This window comes from Limulus polyphemus, unplaced genomic scaffold (assembly GCF_000517525.1).
Source record: "Limulus polyphemus unplaced genomic scaffold, Limulus_polyphemus-2.1.2 Scaffold1698, whole genome shotgun sequence".
Lineage (NCBI taxonomy): Eukaryota > Metazoa > Arthropoda > Merostomata > Xiphosura > Limulidae > Limulus > Limulus polyphemus.
Window position 1 is genome coordinate 3,236 of NW_013667308.1, and position 20,750 is coordinate 23,985.

General features: G+C 30.3%; 1 protein-coding gene across 1 annotated transcript in view; it reads right to left on the reverse strand.

Annotated features, from left to right (window-relative positions):
- Positions 1 to 3,635: 3,635 nt before the first annotated feature.
- The window catches only part of LOC106464593 (tetratricopeptide repeat protein 4-like), a 140,090-nt gene continuing 122,975 nt past the window's right edge, over positions 3,636 to 20,750 (reverse strand). Inside the window, 4 exon segments of the mRNA XM_013924748.2 lie at positions 3,636 to 5,598; positions 14,515 to 14,597; positions 17,070 to 17,160; positions 19,977 to 20,182. Of these exon segments, the coding sequence (XP_013780202.2) occupies positions 5,505 to 5,598; positions 14,515 to 14,597; positions 17,070 to 17,160; positions 19,977 to 20,182 (474 nt within the window). The 3' untranslated portion in view covers positions 3,636 to 5,504.

Below are 20,750 nucleotides of genomic sequence, written 5' to 3' on the forward strand. Positions count from 1 at the left end.
CACAAAACTAATTTTTGGCTTTTAATTCAGTTTCTATCTTCGTGTCACACTCCTTTTGGTTATACTCAACACTATATACATCGTCAAAGATGTAATACTAAATACAAACATTTATTTGCAGAAAACAAGCAGTATTTTGATTGTAAGTGTAAGTATATTGAAAATGTTAATACTAAAACATACTTAGGACTAATTATAGATGATGTTTTTAATTGATCTAAACATATAAATATGATTTGCAATAAATTAAGACCCATTATAGCGATGTTATAGAGGATACAGAATATTTTACCAATCAATATTTAAAAAAAATAATTTATGTATCTTTAGCAGAATCTGTTATACATTATGGATTGATAGTATATGGCTCAATAAGTAACATTCACTTTAAAAAAATTAATGTAATTCAAAATTCATTTTTGATGATTTAATACGAATGTTACATTAAGAGATGAAATTATAAGAAGTTAGTTATAAGATATAAATATACTTTATAAATATGTGATAATTATAAATTCTTATTATAGTCCAAATTATAAAGTACTAAAAATTATATGTATAATACTAGAACACTAGAAAATAAATAGTATGAAATTCCAAAATATAATAATAACTATGGAATAAGAGTAAGATAGTATAAAATACTATATATAATGAATCAACTTCCCAGGGATTCATGGAATATAAATACAGAGTATAAAATATCATATATAATGAACCAACTTCCCAGGGATTTATGGAACATAAATACAGAGTATAAAATATCATATATAATGAACCAACTTCCCAGGGATTTATGGAATATAAATACAGAGTATAAAATACTATATAAAATGAACCAACTTCCCAGGGATTTATAGAATATAAATAAAACTGCAGAGTTAAAACAAACTAAAAGACTAGTTATTAACTGGTGTTCATATACAAATTGAGTAATATTCATTGAATGGTAATATATTCTTATTGGATTAATTACCTCCACCACTGTAGGTAGACGGAGGTTATGTTTTCACTCGTGTGTGTTTGTGTGCGTAAACATGTTAGCAAGATTTCTAAAAACAGCTGGCTGGACTTGAGTACACATATGGATTGTGAACCAATTTAGAAGTGATAAGTTCTAGGAGGATCAAAGTCACTGCGAACCGTCTTTGACCACTAATCAAGCCATTATGTTTTAGATCACTTGGCAAACGTGCTACTCACGTTACGCTATCAAATTATATTACGCACGAGGTGCTTCCGAGCGTATTTTAAGATAAATTTCTAGTATATTATTTATTTTACCTATTCTAACCTTGGCTAACTTAAAAAGTTTCCAATTTTAGTTACTTTTATAAATTTATTTCATTGAATAATGCTCGAAAGAACACACAATCCTAATATACAAAACAATAAAATGTCCCTTAACTATCACAATTTCTGGTTTTCTAACTAAGCAACAACAGTCTTTGGAAATCCTGGAAAGCTAGTCAAAATGATTCTCAGGTGAACTGGAATCACAAAAGGGACATATCTAGGGAGAACACTTCACTATTCTCAAACTAGGTGAAATTAAAAATGTCTTTAAAGCGCTGCGTGGCGTAGGTATGCACTATACTGAATGTCCCTCTAACATTATCATTAATTACACTTTTGCATCATGTATGCACGTGATTATTTGTGACAATAGTGCAAAAACATTACGGGATATGTTTATGTGTTATAATTATTGAATTGTTAACTTCAGTTATACGTTAATATAAAATTTTGTTTATCATAGACTTCTAATACCAATTTCGCCATTTTGTCTAGTTATATTTACTGACATTTATAGAAATAAATGGTCATGGTTACAAAGAAGTATTTTACAAATAAGCTGATTAAGCTTCGTGGGAACCTCTTTATTTTTACGTTTGAATATTTCTATAATGATTGAAGGTGTTTTGTTAGTAAAAGAAAGTAATATAAAGGATATATTCTAATTAATCTTTTATTTGTATTAGTACAATTATTATTAATTATATTCTTCCTATTTTTGTTGTTAATTATATACTAATAGTCTGATATAGACCTTGTCATCTTCCCAAATTCGTGCATGGACATCTGTTTTTTCTTTCTGTTCTTGTGATTTAGGCGTTCATAAAAAAACAAGACATATCCATTTTAGTCATTGATTTCCTTAGTGAGAATCAGATATATGGTGCTATTACAAAATTAGACAAGTAAGCACATTTCCTCTCGCCACATATAAACTGTTTTGCAATTATTATTATTATTATAAACTAAAAGTGGAAGGAGTAGTGTGGTTTAACAACTTTGAAGGTCCACGTAATTTCATATTTTAAACAATCCGATATTAATACAAATGGTGTCAGTGACCGCTGTGAGGTGCACGTACTTGTGGCTGTGTCAGCTAGGGGTGGACAAGTGAAGTTAGTTTGAATAGCACTTTTATTTAAAAAACAAAAAAAGATTCTATTCCTCCCAAAAAATCCCCATCCCACCGAACATGCTCGCCCTTTCAGCGTTATAATGTGGCGTGCATTGCGTACACTATAACGAATGATCATAACGGTAACACATCACTATCTAAAACCAATAAGACTAACATAAATTGCGCCTGACCTAAAAAAAACACACGATAGAACCTGGGCCTGACAGCGATGATACCCGTCTCAGATTTCTGGTATCAAACTTGCAGCCATAGAAGTGAGCAGACTGTCAACAGCCTGGGTGGTGTCTGACAAGTAATCATTTCTGGTGTCCTGACGTCAGTTACAGCCTTCTTGATGCTTTTCTGAAGGTATTCTCAGTCTATACGGGCACATTTTCTTCCATAGAGCAACCCAAAATATTATCTTCTTTCTTTCTAAATTTCTTGAGTTCTGAGAAGACTTTATTGGGGTTAAGCTTGTAATCTTGCTAAAATTGTTTAACCACTTCCCTTTAGCATGGTATAGTCTAGAAACACCACACCCGTCAATGGAACACATGTTTTTCTGTGTTTTTTTGTTCCTCTGTCTGAAATGTTGAAGCAAATGCTTTTTCAGAAAATTACACAAAATAGATGTGTATTTTTCAATTTTGAAACCTTATCATGTATTGTATGCATTGCTATGCGTTAAAATTTGTAAGTAAATCCTAGCATGTGACGTGATATTTGAAAATTTAAAAGTACATCACAAATACGTAAATTCCAATCTCTTTAGGCCTCTGTTGTCTAACAAATATAAATTTTTCACATTTATGGACGTTGACTAGCTTGAAACAAAATGTTGACTAAATCATGAATATTTAGGTGTATTTTCTAAGTAAAGAAAAATTTACGAACTTCGTAGACGCACTAAAAGTTGCTAATTTGGATGAACAACGTAAATCGCCTATACACTAACTTTGGTCACAATTCCCTTCATTCGTTTTGTAAATAAATATATAAAATAAAGAATTAAAACAACTCATGGATAACAAATATTTATGTTCATTTGTTTTAACGCAAAACTACACGTTAGGCTATCTGCAATAGAGAATCAAGCCCCGGATTTTAGCGTTGTAATTTCGTAAGCTTATCGCTGACCCATTGGAAGATAATCACAAACAGAAGGTAGTTTTTAACTATGAAATGGAATTGGCACAACCAAACGCAACAAAAACACGGGTATCTTTATGAATATTAACTTTATTTGAAATTTATAACAACCCATATCTTATAATACAAACAATTTTTCACAATGAACATGAAAGCACACAGATATACTGTAATTTTATCAATTTGGATATTTACAGCCAGTTACATGTATATCCATTTTTTTGTTTCTAGTTAAGTATAAAGCTACACAATGGGCTAACTATGTTGTGCCCACCACGGGTATCGAAACCCGGTTTCTAGCGTTATAAACTCGCAGACTTACCGCTGTGCTACTGGGGGCTTTTCAGATAATAACATTCAGTGTACATTACATATTTGTAAATGCAAATATCATACGGAAATTATAAATGGTTAAACTGCTGATTAAAGTTACAACAATATTGTTTCATAAGCCTGGCCGATGTTTTAGGTGATAGTGTGTCTCAGTATTGCCATCATCATGGCTAATCGCTTGATAATCTCTGAATTCCTTCAATATAAACAAAGACATAAAACTATGTATAGTATAATTATTTCTGTTATTCATATTCTTGATTGTCAGCATTTATATACTTTGAAAGTCAGAAAATGGGCAGCCTGCTTATCCTCGAATTCACTGAAAGTTTAAGTGTAAATATAACATGATAAGTGACTTATATTTCTGTAGTTATATACACAATATATATATGAAATAATACTATGTGGATAAATCGGATATTTTCTCTAACTGTAGTTTATATCAATTACATATTGCCGAGATAAAAGTTGAAAACGAACTGACAGAAAACCATTACTAAACAAAAGATTAGATTCTAACGATGGCAGTTTGATAGCAGAAAAGATACGCTTGTGGTGATGAAAGATTGTGTGTGTGTATTTATTTGTAGTTAAGAAAAAAGCTGCACAATGGGCTAACTGTACTCTGCCCACCACGGGTATCGAAACCTAGTTTCTAGCGATGTAAGTCCGCAGACATATCGCTGTGATACTGGGTGGTTCTGTGGGTGTAACTGCAAACAATTTAGTTTGAAGAAAGCCATTAGATATCGAGACATTGACTTGGGTTTTCGGCAGTTAATGTTGGAACGTAGCCTGTTGTGTACAAGCGAAATCTGCAAAATTGTATGTATATTACGGTATTTATTAGCATGAATGTTTCAAGAACTACATTCCTCATGTTCAGACACCCACATAGAAATTCTTTAGTGACTCGAAAATTACCGATATGTAAAAAATAAAAACAGATCATTTAGGTGTTTTTTCATAATTGATGTAAAGATTTAGATGTAGTTAAAACAGAAAAAAATAGAAGAATCTGCAATATGAAATTCTGAAAATGCTCAAATCATGATAAAAAATTAATAAACGAAATTTGATTTCTTGTAATATTTATTATACATTGTAGTACGTTTCACAGCATTCCGAACTGTACTTCATGATAATACACATCTTACTGCAATCTTCTGTATCGTATAATTTAGCATAATTTGTTAAATATCTCTGCATTTAAATAGTTTACTAGATAGTTTTTCGTTCTGTGCCTCACTCTATACTATAGTGTTATGTAGCTTCTGTTGTTCCAAAAACGTTTGTATACGGCGTTTTTTTGTACAGTTTTATAATGTAGTTTATTATATATTTTTATTTTACAACTGAATGCTATATCACGATATTTATTATGCATTTCCAACAGTTACCAAATACATTGTAAAAACCTACACTGTACTTCACTGTACTGTACACTCTCAGACGTTTTGTGTTGCACAATTAATTCTGAATTCATAGAGTAAAAAAAAATAAATCCATGGTTGTTTAGATTTATTTGTTACAGGAGTACGACTGTCTTATACACATTTTATTTTAAAACAAAATTGTCAAAAGATGCTTCCTGCTCTGCATTTCATTCGCTTAGCTCGCTTTGAATGAACTTTTTATGAAAACTGGAGTTTCTGACTATCAGTAAAAAGGTAGGATTTCCTGCAGTAACATAGTACCTAAATAAAAAAAAATAAACAAAAAACTTTTATTATGAAGTTATATATAAAAACAAACAATTTTCATATTACTGAAATCATAGTAACAGCTATCATGAATAAGATGATTCTGATTCAGGACAAAGAACATAGACAAATATAATTTATGATATAAAAAATATTTTGAATACTATTACAATGAACAAAATATTGTATATCTATGTATATGCAGTCACTCTGACAACAGCTATAGTCTGAGTGACGTACCCATAGAATGTTTGTTTGTTATTAAACACGAAGCTACACAAAGGGCTATCTGTGCTCTGCCATCACGGGTATCGAAACTCGGTTTCTAGCAATACAAGTCCGGAGACATTTCGTTGTGCCACTGAGGGGCTATCCCTAGAAAGATAATTTCATCTCTTTATATCATCAAACATTAAATTACATTAATGTCATTCGGTTCCCTTGTAGCACTGGTTTCAAGTCACCGTATTATGGACCAAAGCATACTTAGGATGGGTATAAATTTCTAACACCGTATATACCAACGTATAATGTGCAATTTGTTTTTCCAAAATTTTTTGACTCAGATATTACATGCACACTACATTAGGGAACAATACTCTTACAGTATTTTTCACTCCGAATATTGCCTCAACATCTCTTATATTCTGATCTAATCAACGTTTGTGACTGGCGGATCACCGGAAGTAAAAACAAAGAACCGCAACGAAGAGGATAGATTGGTACCTCAGCGAATAAAACATGTATTTCCAAAAAAAAATTCCCATCTAAAAAAGCAAATAAAATGATTAACCATGTTGTGTTCTATATTTTTCCATTTCATCCGGAATTACGAGTGATCTTGCCATGTTATTTCATTCTTGTACATGTACACAGATGGCAGCATTCACACGTGCACATACAATTACTAACAAACACAACAATACACCACTCGCTACACAAAGGCCGATCAGCTGTTAGAATTGCTCTGCGCACTACACATGAGCATAGTGATTTTTCCTTGTATATGTGAGGCCAAAAAAACCAGTACGCACTATACGCGGGTATTTACGGTATTTTAATGGATGAAAAATGTTCATATCCCTCTGTCCACCTACCAACAGTATGCGACAGGTCTAAAGTCACAGGTTTCGAATTCCAGTTTGAAACCTTCCCAACAAAAAAAAAAGAAGGTTAACGTCGGTTCTCGAGGTACACTAGAGATTACGGTTTAATTAAGTGCGAACCGAATCTAAAATTAGTTTCTTTTGTTCAATTTCCCGCAAAGCCAAACTAGGACTATCGTGCTAGCTGTCCCTTAATTTTTAAGTGATAGACTAGAGGGAAGACAGCTAGTTAACACCATCCACCACCAACTCTTGTCAATATAACGGTAAGGGAACCTTGGATCCGCAGTCCGGCAAGATAACTACTGACCCGACCTGAAATTAAGAGTGCAACATGTGCATCCATACTGAAGTGATTCCATGTGTGTACATTTAGTCCATCATTATTTTATCCCATTTAAATAAAAAATTCACGAGTTTACAACATGTAGATTATATTAATGCATCAGTTGCGTATTTGGTTAAGCAACCAACTTTGAAACATGGAGGTTTTTATTTTCGTTCCTGAAATTTAGTATTTTTAAAACTAGACAATTATTGCAGCTTGCAACTTATGTGAACATTTACATCGATAGTCATTATGAAAATAGCTAAATGACACTGTACAATATCCGTCAAAAAGAACAGATCTCTGAAAAGTGTAACAGCTTACAAATGGCGGGCTGAGACTAAGGTTAATATAAGGTCGTAACTTTTACATAACCCTTAACGGCTTTGCGACCTGTTTAACTGTACAATAACAGTTATAAACGCCAAACATTTATATTTTACAACATTCCAAGAAAATGGCCTTTTAATAATTATCTTGCCTTAAAGATCGTTGCTTTCCAGTAAATTATATATTACAGTATGCTATGCTATATTCATACGAGGAATCCATGTAAATGGAGACATTTTCAACAAAAATACGCTAGGGATGTAATGAAAGTTAACAGCCGAATAATATTAATGATAAAACACTTACTGTGACGTTTACAGGTAAAACTATAACCAATATGTAGTATTTAGTGCTGCAATAAGGGAGGTTCGAGGCAAGTGGTTGTACAAAAATGAAATCGACACAAGTGGGCAGTGACGAATAAAAATATCAATACATAAAACGTTGGTGTCGTTGCACTTCACTTTTTATCAGACCCGGGCACTAGTGCAATATCTCACAATCGCAAATTGCCCATATCTAGAATTATAAACTATAGAAATCTTTGAATAATCATTGTGATATGTAACCTAGGGATGAGGTAACAATTAAAACAAGTCTACAGCTACCTACATCCCGTCTGTAAGGTCATTAACTAAATATATCTGCACTAAAATTTTGATTTACTTTTCCTGAATTCACTTGAATAGAGAGATATTCTTGTTCTAGTTATGGGATGATAAAGTTTAGTTGTTTTCAACTGCTACGCTCCACACTTCCTTACCTTAACTTTAAGGACTTCATAGGTCAGAATATTGAAAAATAACTTCAAATGGCAGAATTCAACGTAATCCTAGTTCGAATAATAATCTCCTTACAAAATTTACATAAATAGAAGCTCTCTTGAGTGACGACTAGGGCTGAGTTGAACGATTAAAATATATCCACAATTATCTGCATACCATCTATTTGGACGTTAACTATGCGCAGTATATCTGCACCAAAATTTTGAAAAAAAACAACAAAAAAAGTTCCTGAATATACCTGACTAAAAATTATTTTTTTTTCTTCTGGATATGAAATGGTAGGGGTAATACTTCCACCTTTCCTTACGTCAGGGCCTTCCCACGCTAGGGCATTAAAAATTGGCTGAATTCAAATGTTTAACCAACACAATCCTATCTTGAATAATCATCTCCTCATATAACACACACACAAAACAGATAAATTTCATTTCCAAACAGGATCCAACAACAAATTAAAATAAAACAAGCTAAAACTTAGCCCAGAAGTTGCTGTTTAAAATAAAATAAATCATTGTTCAAATTACATAACTCAAAATTAAAACTTGATTGACCTAATTCATGGTTTAAAAAATGAACTGTTATTATTAAATATGTAGTATTAGATAGAAGTTTTCACCTCATATTGTTGATAGGGCCGTAAGAAACTAGTAAAATTAAAAAATGATGATAAAAAAACAATCTATTTATCCATCTATCTATGTATTCGTTTTATCTAATTTATCAAATGTTAATTTGAGAAAATAAATAAAACGAAAATTTGTTTGTGTCCCAGGTTTATCATGTCAAAATTTTCGGAAATATAAAAAAAATAATCTTATACCGATTTTTAGAACTTGAATAAAATTAGTCAAATATTAAATAAAACTAAAAATATAATTAATGTAATGGATAAAAAGGGTATTTACAAAATTGAATGTAAATATGGTTATGTATATATTGGTCAAACTACAAGAAATTTAAAATTTAGTATAAACGAAAAAAAGAGAAATGTTAGAAATAAAAGTGAAAATTCTGAACGTGCTGAATATGCAAGTCATGTCATTCATTGCAAAAACTTATTTTGGCTCAACTGAATGATATGACAGCTAGAAATATCAGAGAATTAATAGAAATAATGAACCACACTAAAAATAATTATCATACCTAGAATAAGATGAAGGGTTGGCAAGTCAGTATGCAAGTTAAATGGTAATACTGGGTCACATGGTTAATGGCTTTGGTATCTAGGGTTTGCACTGTTTTGGTTTTACACTTCTGAAGATGATATAATTGCATGTTGAAACATCTATATTCTTAAGGAATGATAGCTTCTTAGTAAACAAAAACCTATATTCTGGGATGGGCAGAAACATTCATAAACAATTTTTTAAATGTGCTGTTTACAAACAAGACTCCCCAGAGCTGAACAAATTGTAAGTTCAAGCATATTTTTAATTTTTCTTTTTGAATTAAACTAATGTTAGGAAATAACAAAATATGAACTCTAAAATATTTTCAGTTAAAGATTGTCGAAATGGAGTTATCATTTTTACTTAATTTTACAATTTGACATATAGATGTCACTTGATATCTGAAAACTGCTCACAGGTCATGATAGGGTTAAAAGTTCTCTTCTGTGTTTACAAGACAGGATGTACCCAAACTTGAGCTTCCTGTGAGAAATATTTGAATTAACCTGAATAATGTAGATATTAATTATTGGTGGTAAGTAAAAAGAATTAGAGATTATAAAAAATATAAAGCACCAGGTCCAAACATTTTTTTCGGAAATGAAAGGAGGTCAAATATCAGGTATGTGAGCTTCTTTTCATTTTTGGTAAGTCAAAAGACAGTGAGGAGGTGTGTGAGGATTTGAGAGTTTCTGACCGTATTCTTATTTTTAAAGGGGATGATAAGAATTGCATAGAGATTATAGGTCAGTCAGTCTTACTTCTGCAGTAGAAAAAATTCTAGAGATTCCGCTAAAAGAAACTGTAAAATCTTTAGTGAAATATGATATCATAAAAGAGCCAAAATGGACTCATTAAAGTGAAATCTTGTCTAATTTATATTTCATCTTGTTTTTTTTTAATGTTTCTTATTATCTGAAAGATTTTAAAGATTTTGATACTGTGCTAAGAAAGACTAGACAATTATGCAGTAGGGTTGGTGGGTGAGAGAACACACAAAAAAAAGAGTAGTTATTAATGGAGTCCAGTAAAAATGGACTTGTGATGTGCTTCAGTGATGAGAGCTTGGGTCACTTCTTATTTATGTAAATGATATGAATAAGGACATAATTAGTAAACTAGTGAAATTTGTTGATGCCATGGAACTCATGGATATTTCTGATTATAATGAGGATGTTGAGGTACTACAGAATGACTTATATCCATTGGTAAGTTGGAGAAATAGTTAGAAAATTCCCTTTATTTACGGTAAGTGCAAGGTTATTGTTTTGGGTTGGCATAAGTTGGATCATACATTTAATTTAGATGGGAATCAACACCATGGCGTGATTCAAGAAAAGGACCTTGGCATAATGGTAGTTAAGTCAATGAAATCATCCAAGTAGTGTTCTGTTACTAGCAATAAAGCTTATAGAATTCTGAGATGTATTTATTTTTTTTATTACAAGTCAAACGAGTTAATTATTTATACAAATCACTTATTAGGTCTCTCTTGGAATACTGTGTATAGTTTTGTTCTTTTTATGTAAGAAAGGATACTGACTTATTGGAAAAAGCTCAAAGGAGGACTACTAGGATGATTATCTCATGGGGATAAGTGGATAAGATCTTTTATTTTCCCCTGAGAAAAAAATATGCAAAAGATGATCTTATTGAAGTTTACAAGATTATACCATGGGGGTGGGGTCAACAGGATAAAGGCCTCTGATTTCTTTGTAACTGCTTATATTGTATTCAGATTACTATCTAACATGGAATATCTGTAAAAATATGGAAATCATTGTTGCACACCTACAAATACTAAAATGTAAATCATTTGTTATACTCCAAACAATAATGTTTCCTAGCTCTGACTACATAAGAAGGCAATCATCAACTGAATTTATTATTTTATAAATTTTCAGATCACCAGCAAACATTATACATTTTAAATTTATTTTACAACTACCTAAGTCATTTACAAACAATAAGACAACCAAAGGTTCTAAATTAGGACCTTGAGGTACACCCAAATTTAACAATATATTTATGAGAATGATGACTTTGTAAAACAACACATTAGTTAGATTAGAAGATATCAATTTGTTAACTCTTCCACTATGGGCATCTTTTTCTGTGCATGTCACGAGGTTTTAGTGAGTTACATTCAAAATTTAATTAAAGTACTTTCTTATCAAGGTATACGAATAAGTTTGGAATAAAAACGTAACTAATAATCCAAATTTTAATAGTATATAAGTTTTACTAATTTTATAAGTTAATATTAAAAAAAAATTCCCAATTTTCCCTAGTATAAGAATTGTGACATTTTCTCTCTAGGCATCCCCTCTTCTCTAATTTATTTTACACTACTCAAAGAAGTATGAAATTTAATGTCAATTACTCATTATAATGTTGTCATCACTCAGGCACAGCATAATTTTCATAGCCATCACACGTATTTAGTTACAGAGCTATCAAATAGAAAATCAGATCCCTCTTGCTATGCTCATCTGTCACATCCCCTCTTTCAGAAATTTCCAATAGTTCTCTCGGTCATTTAATACTATATTATTTATAAACAATAAAAAACATTATTTAATTAAGTAAAAAATTATTTAGTGCAGTAGTGCCATTAGTATAAAAAAGTAAGGTTAATTGTCATTGACAATCAACAGCAAAAAAACCAGAAGACTCGGGTAAATACTTTATTTCTTGTTTATTACGTGTATTCTTTACTTATTATTATCAAAGTAACTAAATTGGAAAAATTAGAAGCTTTTTTTAGGTTAGATTAGGTAAAATAAATAATAATAATAATTTTACCATGAGGTACGCTATCGAGCAACTAGGGAATAGCTCATGCATTATGTGATTTGATAGAGTAACGTAAGCTGCACATTCAAATTTTGTGGTGGGAATATCAGTTATTTATGGTTCAAAGGGCAATGAAACAATAAAAATTAAGTATAAACTGATATATACTGTTACGAGTTTAAAGCTATTTTGGATAAACAAATGTAGTTTCATGTTACAATTTAAAGTCATCCTGGATAGAAAAAAAGGGTAATTTAAATTAATTTCAATTTTTTTTTCTGGTGGTTACAAGGTCAGTCAAATTGACAAACCTTGTATAAAGTTAGGGTAGAGAAAATAAAAAGTTTTACTGAAAAAAAAAAGTTTCAAATTTATTTAGGACATTTTAGAGATTATGCAAATGAAATTTGAGATTCAGATTAAAGTATTTTTGATCTTAACATGAAAATCACTTTGCACTCAGAGCAGTCAACACTATGACTCCTTGTCTTCATGGAGAAATTCTTAATGAAAATACTTCTGATTTTTTTTGTCTACAAATGACTCTTAATAATTAGTGAAAGCTTGTGAAATTTTGTGAAGATACAGAAAACATATTAGAAGTTGTAGTACGGAAACTATAAAGATCACAAATTTGGTTGATTTGACAGCGTCTGTAGCAAGAGGGTTAACAGAATATTATAATTCACTTCACATCCTTCATTAAAAATAAGTGAAACATTGTGTAAACTTTGAGACTTGTTAAAGAAATATCCTTGTTCAAATAAACATTGTGTACAATTTGAGACTTATTAGATAATCTCCTTGGCATAAGCTTATGTTGAAATTTTTAAATAAACTGACAGACATTACTAAAACATATGATTGCATAATACTTACTCATTGAAAGATAATGACAATACTGAAATTGGCCTATATATCTTTTTTTACCTAATTTATAAATTGGCAAATCTTTAGTAGTTTTCCACATATAAGGAAATATATTGTTAGAAGTTGAATAAGTTGAAAATCCCACAAGGTTTTAACAGTATTTCAGAACAAGCTTTGAATAAGTATGGGTGAATACTGTCAGGACCTGATGAACTTTTCAGTTTAAATGATCTAATTGCAAATTAAATTCATTGAGAGTAATGCTGGTAATACTTAAGTCTAACTGTCAATTTACAGCACGATTAAACTACAATAGCCTTACATTGTTAAATTATGATTTGGATCCTGTATATATATATATATATATAATCAGAATGCTTTAGTATCCTCTAAAACGTTATTTTTTACAAATTGAATATGATGTAAATATGCTAAATTTATGTCTTGTTTAAATTTCTTACACAGAAACTTAAAGGCTTCATTATCATGACTTGTATCTTTAGTAAAACTAGACATGTTTTACTTTTTTTCTGTGACACACTTTCCTTTTTATATCATAGGTTATGTAAAACATTGAGGATATTTAATCTTTATATAATACACCTTTTTCTAGTGATACTAATATCCAAGCATTATTTACCTTTCCATAAAATCATTCTACAGCTACATTAAATGATACATGCAATTACAATTAGGTTTTTGAAAACCAAAAGTATACTCTAAACAAATATTTGGGCATAATTTAGTAACTAAAGTTAAAATATATATACATGTACATTTAATGATGGTCACAAAAATATTTTGGTAATAAAAGATGACTACCTTTTCCTAATGTTACTTCTTCAATATTTAATAAAACTAAACCTAGTGTTCTGTTCTTTTGTTTAAGTGTCTGGTTAAATTATATAAAAAAACAAACAAAAAAAACGTATAATTTTCAAGAAATATGATAAAACTTCAAATTTTATGAAAAGAAAAGATATTAAAGTATTTTGGAAGATTTCAACAAATTCTAATAGAATTGTTATTACCCAATAGTAAAATAAGACATACAGTATGAGCAGTTTCAAATTTTTTTAAAGTATAGTTGTCCAATTTTTTGTTAATTGACATAAAAAACTGCTCAACATTTCAAAAGCTAGAAAAACACATTTTAAAACTGATTTCCACCATGCTTTTTAAGTATAATGGATATGGAATTCAATACATACCAATGCTGTAAGAAATTTTGAGGCTAATTCCACATGTTTATTAAGTAACATATGAAAAATAAATAACAAAAATTGGCAAAAATTTAGATTTGAACTCCAAGATGTTAAACATATCTCTTAACATGAATATAAGAGTTGTGTTCAGAGATAAAGCATTAACTTGAAAAACAAATATCGTAGGCTATGTAATTTGTTATTGCTAAACAGTATGAAGCAGAATTTTTTTTCAACAGTGTATAATCTTTATTACTTATTGCAAAGTACCTCTGGCCAATGTGCATATGATTACAATGAATCTAATATACAATTACATACCTTGGATCAGACAAAACTTGTCTTAAAGTATGAGAAGTATCAACTTTACAATGAGTGGATTTTTTGATATCTTCAAAATAAATCTGAAAAACAAAAAAATTAGTTTTAAGCAAATTAAATAATTCCAGCAGATTCAAACACATGCGCCATTTATGAAAATACACCTGTAGAAAGTAAAAAGCTAATGAAAACAAAAAATTAATGAGCTCAAGGAAGATTAGCCTGAGGAAAATCATTGCAACCATATTATCCAAGAAAGTATATTTGTAGAAATGCAACAGATTACTAGATTTTAAACTTTGCCATACAAGAAAGTATATTTTGGAAATCCCGGATTACACAGTGTGTCTTAACAAAATATGCCTTGTTACATATTGAGAATTTAGAATAGTCCGAAGCCAATATTTTAATTAATTTATGCTATTTGCCAACAAGATACACACACACCGTCTTCATTTTTCACACAAATACATTTTAATACATATACCACAGTACAATTTACAACAACAATTATTTCGAATAATTACCACAAGCAAAGTTTTATAAAACAAAAATTTCACTAACTTACAAACAACCTAAAATCTTCTTTCAAGTTCAGAGTCTCCTTGATATTCAGCGAGTTAACTTGAATTCAATATATGTACAATTGCCGAGATGCTAGCTAGCTTTGTCAGACACTGAATTATTGAACGAACTGTTGAAGTATGATAATATTTTAATAAAACCACTAATGTCTGATGAGAATCCAGTAATATTTTCAGAAAGATATTAATGTCCGATGAGAATCCACTGATGTTCGAAATTTATAACTGTTCCCGGTCAAATATTGTAAAATTTTTGGTTGATAAGGTTTAGTGATTTATAGCATACACGGTTATAGCAGGTTCCTAGCCAACTTTTTAAGCTCTCTCTCTTGGCGCCTTGCCTTGGCTGTTTTTATAGGCACGAGAAAGATTTTCAAGAAAATCCCAACAACAATACTGAGCTATATTTAACCGGTTATGGAAGTAGATATATTGTCGATTCTTATATTCATGAATATTCTACAACCTTGGAGAATTGGCAGGGGTTTCGCCATATGTAACTAACACTGTAAGCTAGGTACGTCTTTGAATATAAACTCAATCCAAACAAACGTTGTCATTAAAATAAATATATAACAAATTTGTTACATGCAGTACATAACTGACACTATAAGTTACACATATTTTTAAATACAAACTTAATCTAAACAACGTTCATATTAAAAATAAATGCATGACAACAAATTCGTTACAGCCTGCAGGTAACTAACTGATTCAAGTCAAAAAATTATCTTTGTGGTTGCCACAATGTAAAGTTGTAATTAGCATAATAAAACAAACCAGTGTTATACAGCTACTGTACATCTTCCAAAATACTGAAGAATAAACATATTCTCAAGGTTTGAATTTTCATTCTTTTGTTATTAATTTATCAAAGAATTGTTAGTTTGAAGTACTTGAAGATTACTATTAGTTAAGTTATAATTTAACAAAAATAAAACTATTGTACTTGTCATAAAACATAAGTATTAGGCCTATAATATTTTTCACTCTACATTCTTTATCTAGTCATAGTAAGTTAGATGGAATTACATCTTGTGTTCAGATAGTTAGCAATAATGATGTCAATAACACATTGATCACTGTTGTAGTTTTTATCTGTCAATCAAGAGACTCTTTTATGAGCATATTACTAGTGACTGTGACATGGTGATACACTGGACAGCATTTAAGATTCTATTAAATGAATGTGGTAAATGTCGTTCCATTGGACTGACTGTATTGGAGAAGAAATCTTGACTATAATGCCAAATATACTATGTGTATCTACACAAAATCAGATGTGCTACAAATGTATTTGTATTACAGATATGTTTGTGAACTACTGACATCAGTTTGACTCTGACAAGTTGGCGGTAAGGCAATGTTCATGTGTAAAATAAAAATACTTTTTGTCCATCATACAGTTTGCATATTATATTTGCATAACAACATAATAATATCATGATGAATAGCACTTTATAAAATGTCTTTGCACCTGTGCATATAGGGTTAAAGGGTAATAATAATAATAAAAGTCTGTGCATAAAATCTCTCATTATCAATAGACTAAGGCCACAACTTAAAGATACAGTCTCTGCAATCAATATTTTATTGAAATCAATATGTGTGAAGGTTACTTAGACTTTCACACTAATCAGCATGACAATAGCCTGTACTTAATTTTAGTTTATAAATACAGCAAGTTAAATGTTATTAATTTGTTTATCAAATTCGTTACCCAAAAAGTTCATAACCCAGAATCATTTTGACACTTTACACTACATAAAGTGACTGTTAAGAGTTTGTTGGACATTCATCAGTATTACAATGTCCAAGCTTAGTTCTAATTATTTAAGTTTACTTGTCAGTAGCTCATCCAACACAGAAGGAGACAACTGTAGCTAGTAGGCTATCAAATAATTAACAAAAAACAGATGACTAAGAAAACAGAGGCACATGACAAATGTGGACACATTCAAAATATCTGACCTCGATATCTGAAGGCAAGTACTTTTTCTCTACATCCCATGGTGGATGGACATCACTGGATCCAAACATCACCTCTAGATGATCAGCAAACCTGAGAGATGGTGATTCTCTATGTAATAACACATCATGATAATTGATGTCTTTTAAAACCATAAAAAGTCTTCAGAAATAATGGTTATGAAAAGGGTCTATTTTCATTCAACATAAAATAGACACACATGTATATTGATAAATGTTTAAGAGTACATAGTTCACCAATAATACATGTTTTAATATTATAAATTAAATCAACATAATGTACCTAATAATCATTTCAAAATAAGTCAGCAGCATAACCATTATGTATGATCAAAAAATTGGGAAAGTAGAAAAAAAGAAACTACATTAATTACATAGGCAGCAAACAACTCTATTCTCAAAAGTTTCTGATGTTGTTAAATGTTTATGTTTTAAGAGTTGAGACCTGAAACAACTAATTTCATTAGAAAACTTCTTTACTGCACAAGATCGTGTGCCACCTTACAATTTTTATAAATAAAAAGCTATACAACTATTAACATTAATGTTAATTATTAATTATGAGGATCATCTATTCAATAATATGAACACTTTTAAGTTTCTCTAAGTAATGGACAAAAGCAAGTTTCTCCCTAATTCTTCAGATTTTCAGTGTATGGTTCAAACAAATCATGCATGTTATTTCAGCTAATTCAAGTTAGAAAGATTTAAAATACTATTAGGAATACATTATACAACAATTTATTAGAATCTCATAATTAGGACAGCACAAATGTTTAGGGAAGAGTCATAACTAAGAGAATACAACATCTTGAATTTTATCACAGACTTTCAGCATCTAGCAATGACTATACTGTAGTGTCACAAAGAAGTATGAAACATATCTTCTGCTTAGATTAGTGAAAAAATACAAACATCTTCCAAAATAATAAAATGCTTAGAAGTGACTAGATAATATTATTAGATCTGAAATGTGTCACATCAAGAGTACACTTGTACAAGGCATTAGAAAAGTAGGGTCAAGGTAAAAGTTAACTAGCTAGAAAAACATTCATCTATCTTATAGTTTTGTTTAGAGCAACATAGATCTGTAAATTATTTCAAATGACAGTTTAATAAACACTTTTACTAGCTACAAGTTAAAAAGTACTTTTAAATCAACACTGTGAAAATGCACCAGAACACATTGATTAGTGAAAAATAGTCAGCATCTTATTAACCTAAGGTTTTTCAGTGAAGGATATGCTGACAGAGTAACCACTGAGAAAGTTTATGATGAAAGGAAACCAAAATAACTTGGATTTTGATATTTTATATGATGATGGGATAAGTGGATGGCAGATTATCAAGGATGTTGTTCATGTGTACTAGGAACAGTATTGTATATCTACCAGATGTTCTAAAGAGTTCCATGGAAAATTCCGATGGTTGGATATGCACAAGCAGAATTGATTAAGTCAAGATTTGTCAGTGTTAATAAGTAATGATTACATTAAAGAACTAAAACACAAGAGATGTTTTGAAACCAAGGTAGTCAGAAAGCTGAAGTTATATAGTTAGTTACCTGCTGGGTTAGCAGTGAAGTTAAGAAACCTTGTGCCTGCATCTAGCCTGAACTAGTATAGCTCTTAAATATGAATCAATGCTCAGTTCAACTGTAAGTTATCTTTTTGTAGTCTCATAAGATTTTCCATTAAGATAGGAAGTAAGAAAAAACAATGATTAGATTAATGAGGTTAGGTTTTGAAAGATAAATTCTATATTTGCAAAGCTGCCCAAAGACATGTATTAAATCAATATACATTTTCCCTTACTTCAGTAAATTGGTATATTTCTGAATTCGTGTTGTTAATGCAGTGAATAAAATTCTTCCATTTTTCCTCTAAACTTTGAGTTGTAAATTAACAACCGCAATTCCTGGTGTTCTAAACAAATACTATTTGTTACTCAGCATTAAAGCAATCTGTTACAGGTTTTAAAATAATTAAAATGCTGGTAACTACATGTTTATGTTAACTTTTATTTGAACGTTACACATTTTATGACATTTTTAATTAATAGTCTTCATAAAAAGTAACTCTCATTAACAGGAGCCAACTGTCTGCAGAAATAAATATAATCAACATTAGACATTTCATCATGTTCACATGTATCAACTGCACCAATGTTTGTCTTATTTGCATAAGACATTCAACCTTGCACTTAAAGACAAGCACATTATCATGAAGAATGTATTATCCTTGCTACATGAATCAATATACCTAGAAAATAATGTAAAAATAACTTAAAATGCATATGGAAAAAGAGAGCTTAACAGTTTTCAAAGAAAACAATTCCCAATAAACCTACTACAAATTTCATACATTTAGTTGGTTCACGAGGAGTCACTTCAATGAGTTTTTACTTTTGGTGTATTTATTCAAATTTAGTGTTTCATAAACTGTTAAAATTGTATAATAAACAAAATTATGCAACTAAATTAAAAAGAGAGAGTTGTCGATTGAATATTTTACGTACAACAATAACAAATACATTGTAGTACTTACATGAGACATATATTTGTTGTTTGTTTTAGGTGTAACAGACTGAAAGGGGCTGTTTTTTATGTATAGGGCAATATCTTTGTACAGTAAAAACAAAACAAAGAAAAGCTAAGTAGAATTTTTTTGAAAACATAAAATAGTATTCTGATTCATAAATTTTTAACCAAAACTAAAATTATTTCACAAAAAAACACACAAAATTATATGTTTTTATAATATACTTTAAATTTCAAATGACCATTTAAAAATTTAAGTTTATTGTATTAGCATTATGTATGCATATGTATTCTGATACATATTTTTAATTTGGAGATGTCTCCATCTGGCTTTATTTCACTTTTAGTACCTGCTGTCCTCATGAAATGCTTCTATAAAGTCACTTTCACCATATTCAGGATAAAGGAATAAAACAGGCCACAGGAGAGCACCATTTTCATCTTGGTGCACTTTTGATGATGCAGCAGCTGGATGGACAGGTTGCAAGAATGACAAAGTCTCAACACTGCAGGTCTTTGTGCTGCCAAATTTCGTGAATAACTTAATCCCTCTTTCCTTAATAAAAACAAACAAACAGACAAAAAAAACATTTTTTATACATAAAAATCTAAAGTACACATTATTCTATAACAGATATCAAACTTTTATTCATCACATATCTGAAGACAATCTTAACTATATTACCTGCATATAATTATTATTTGAAGGCTTCATACAACTGTTTGAGTGAAAAAAAAATTGAGTGTACATGTAAACTTATACATTTCAGTTCTTATCTGTTGACACATTATGAAAACTTATGTTGTTTGGATAGGCTTAGAAATCTGAAACTTCAGGTAATTTACAATTTCTCTGACTGAATATCTACAAACACAATGTTATGATAGTGGAAGTCATGTGATGCTATTAACACGTCATGAGATTCCAGAAGGATCATGTCTGTTCTTGGCAACTCTAGTCTTTTCTATGCGCCCTCTATTTTTGTATATATATAAGCCGGCAAATGAAGTGACAAGAATAATTGCAGATTGAAGAGACAGAAACAAATAATCGAGTCAAGTCATAAGTAAAGTGCATGAATCGTTGTGAATTATAGCATATGTTGAAGTTAAAGTGACTGCGG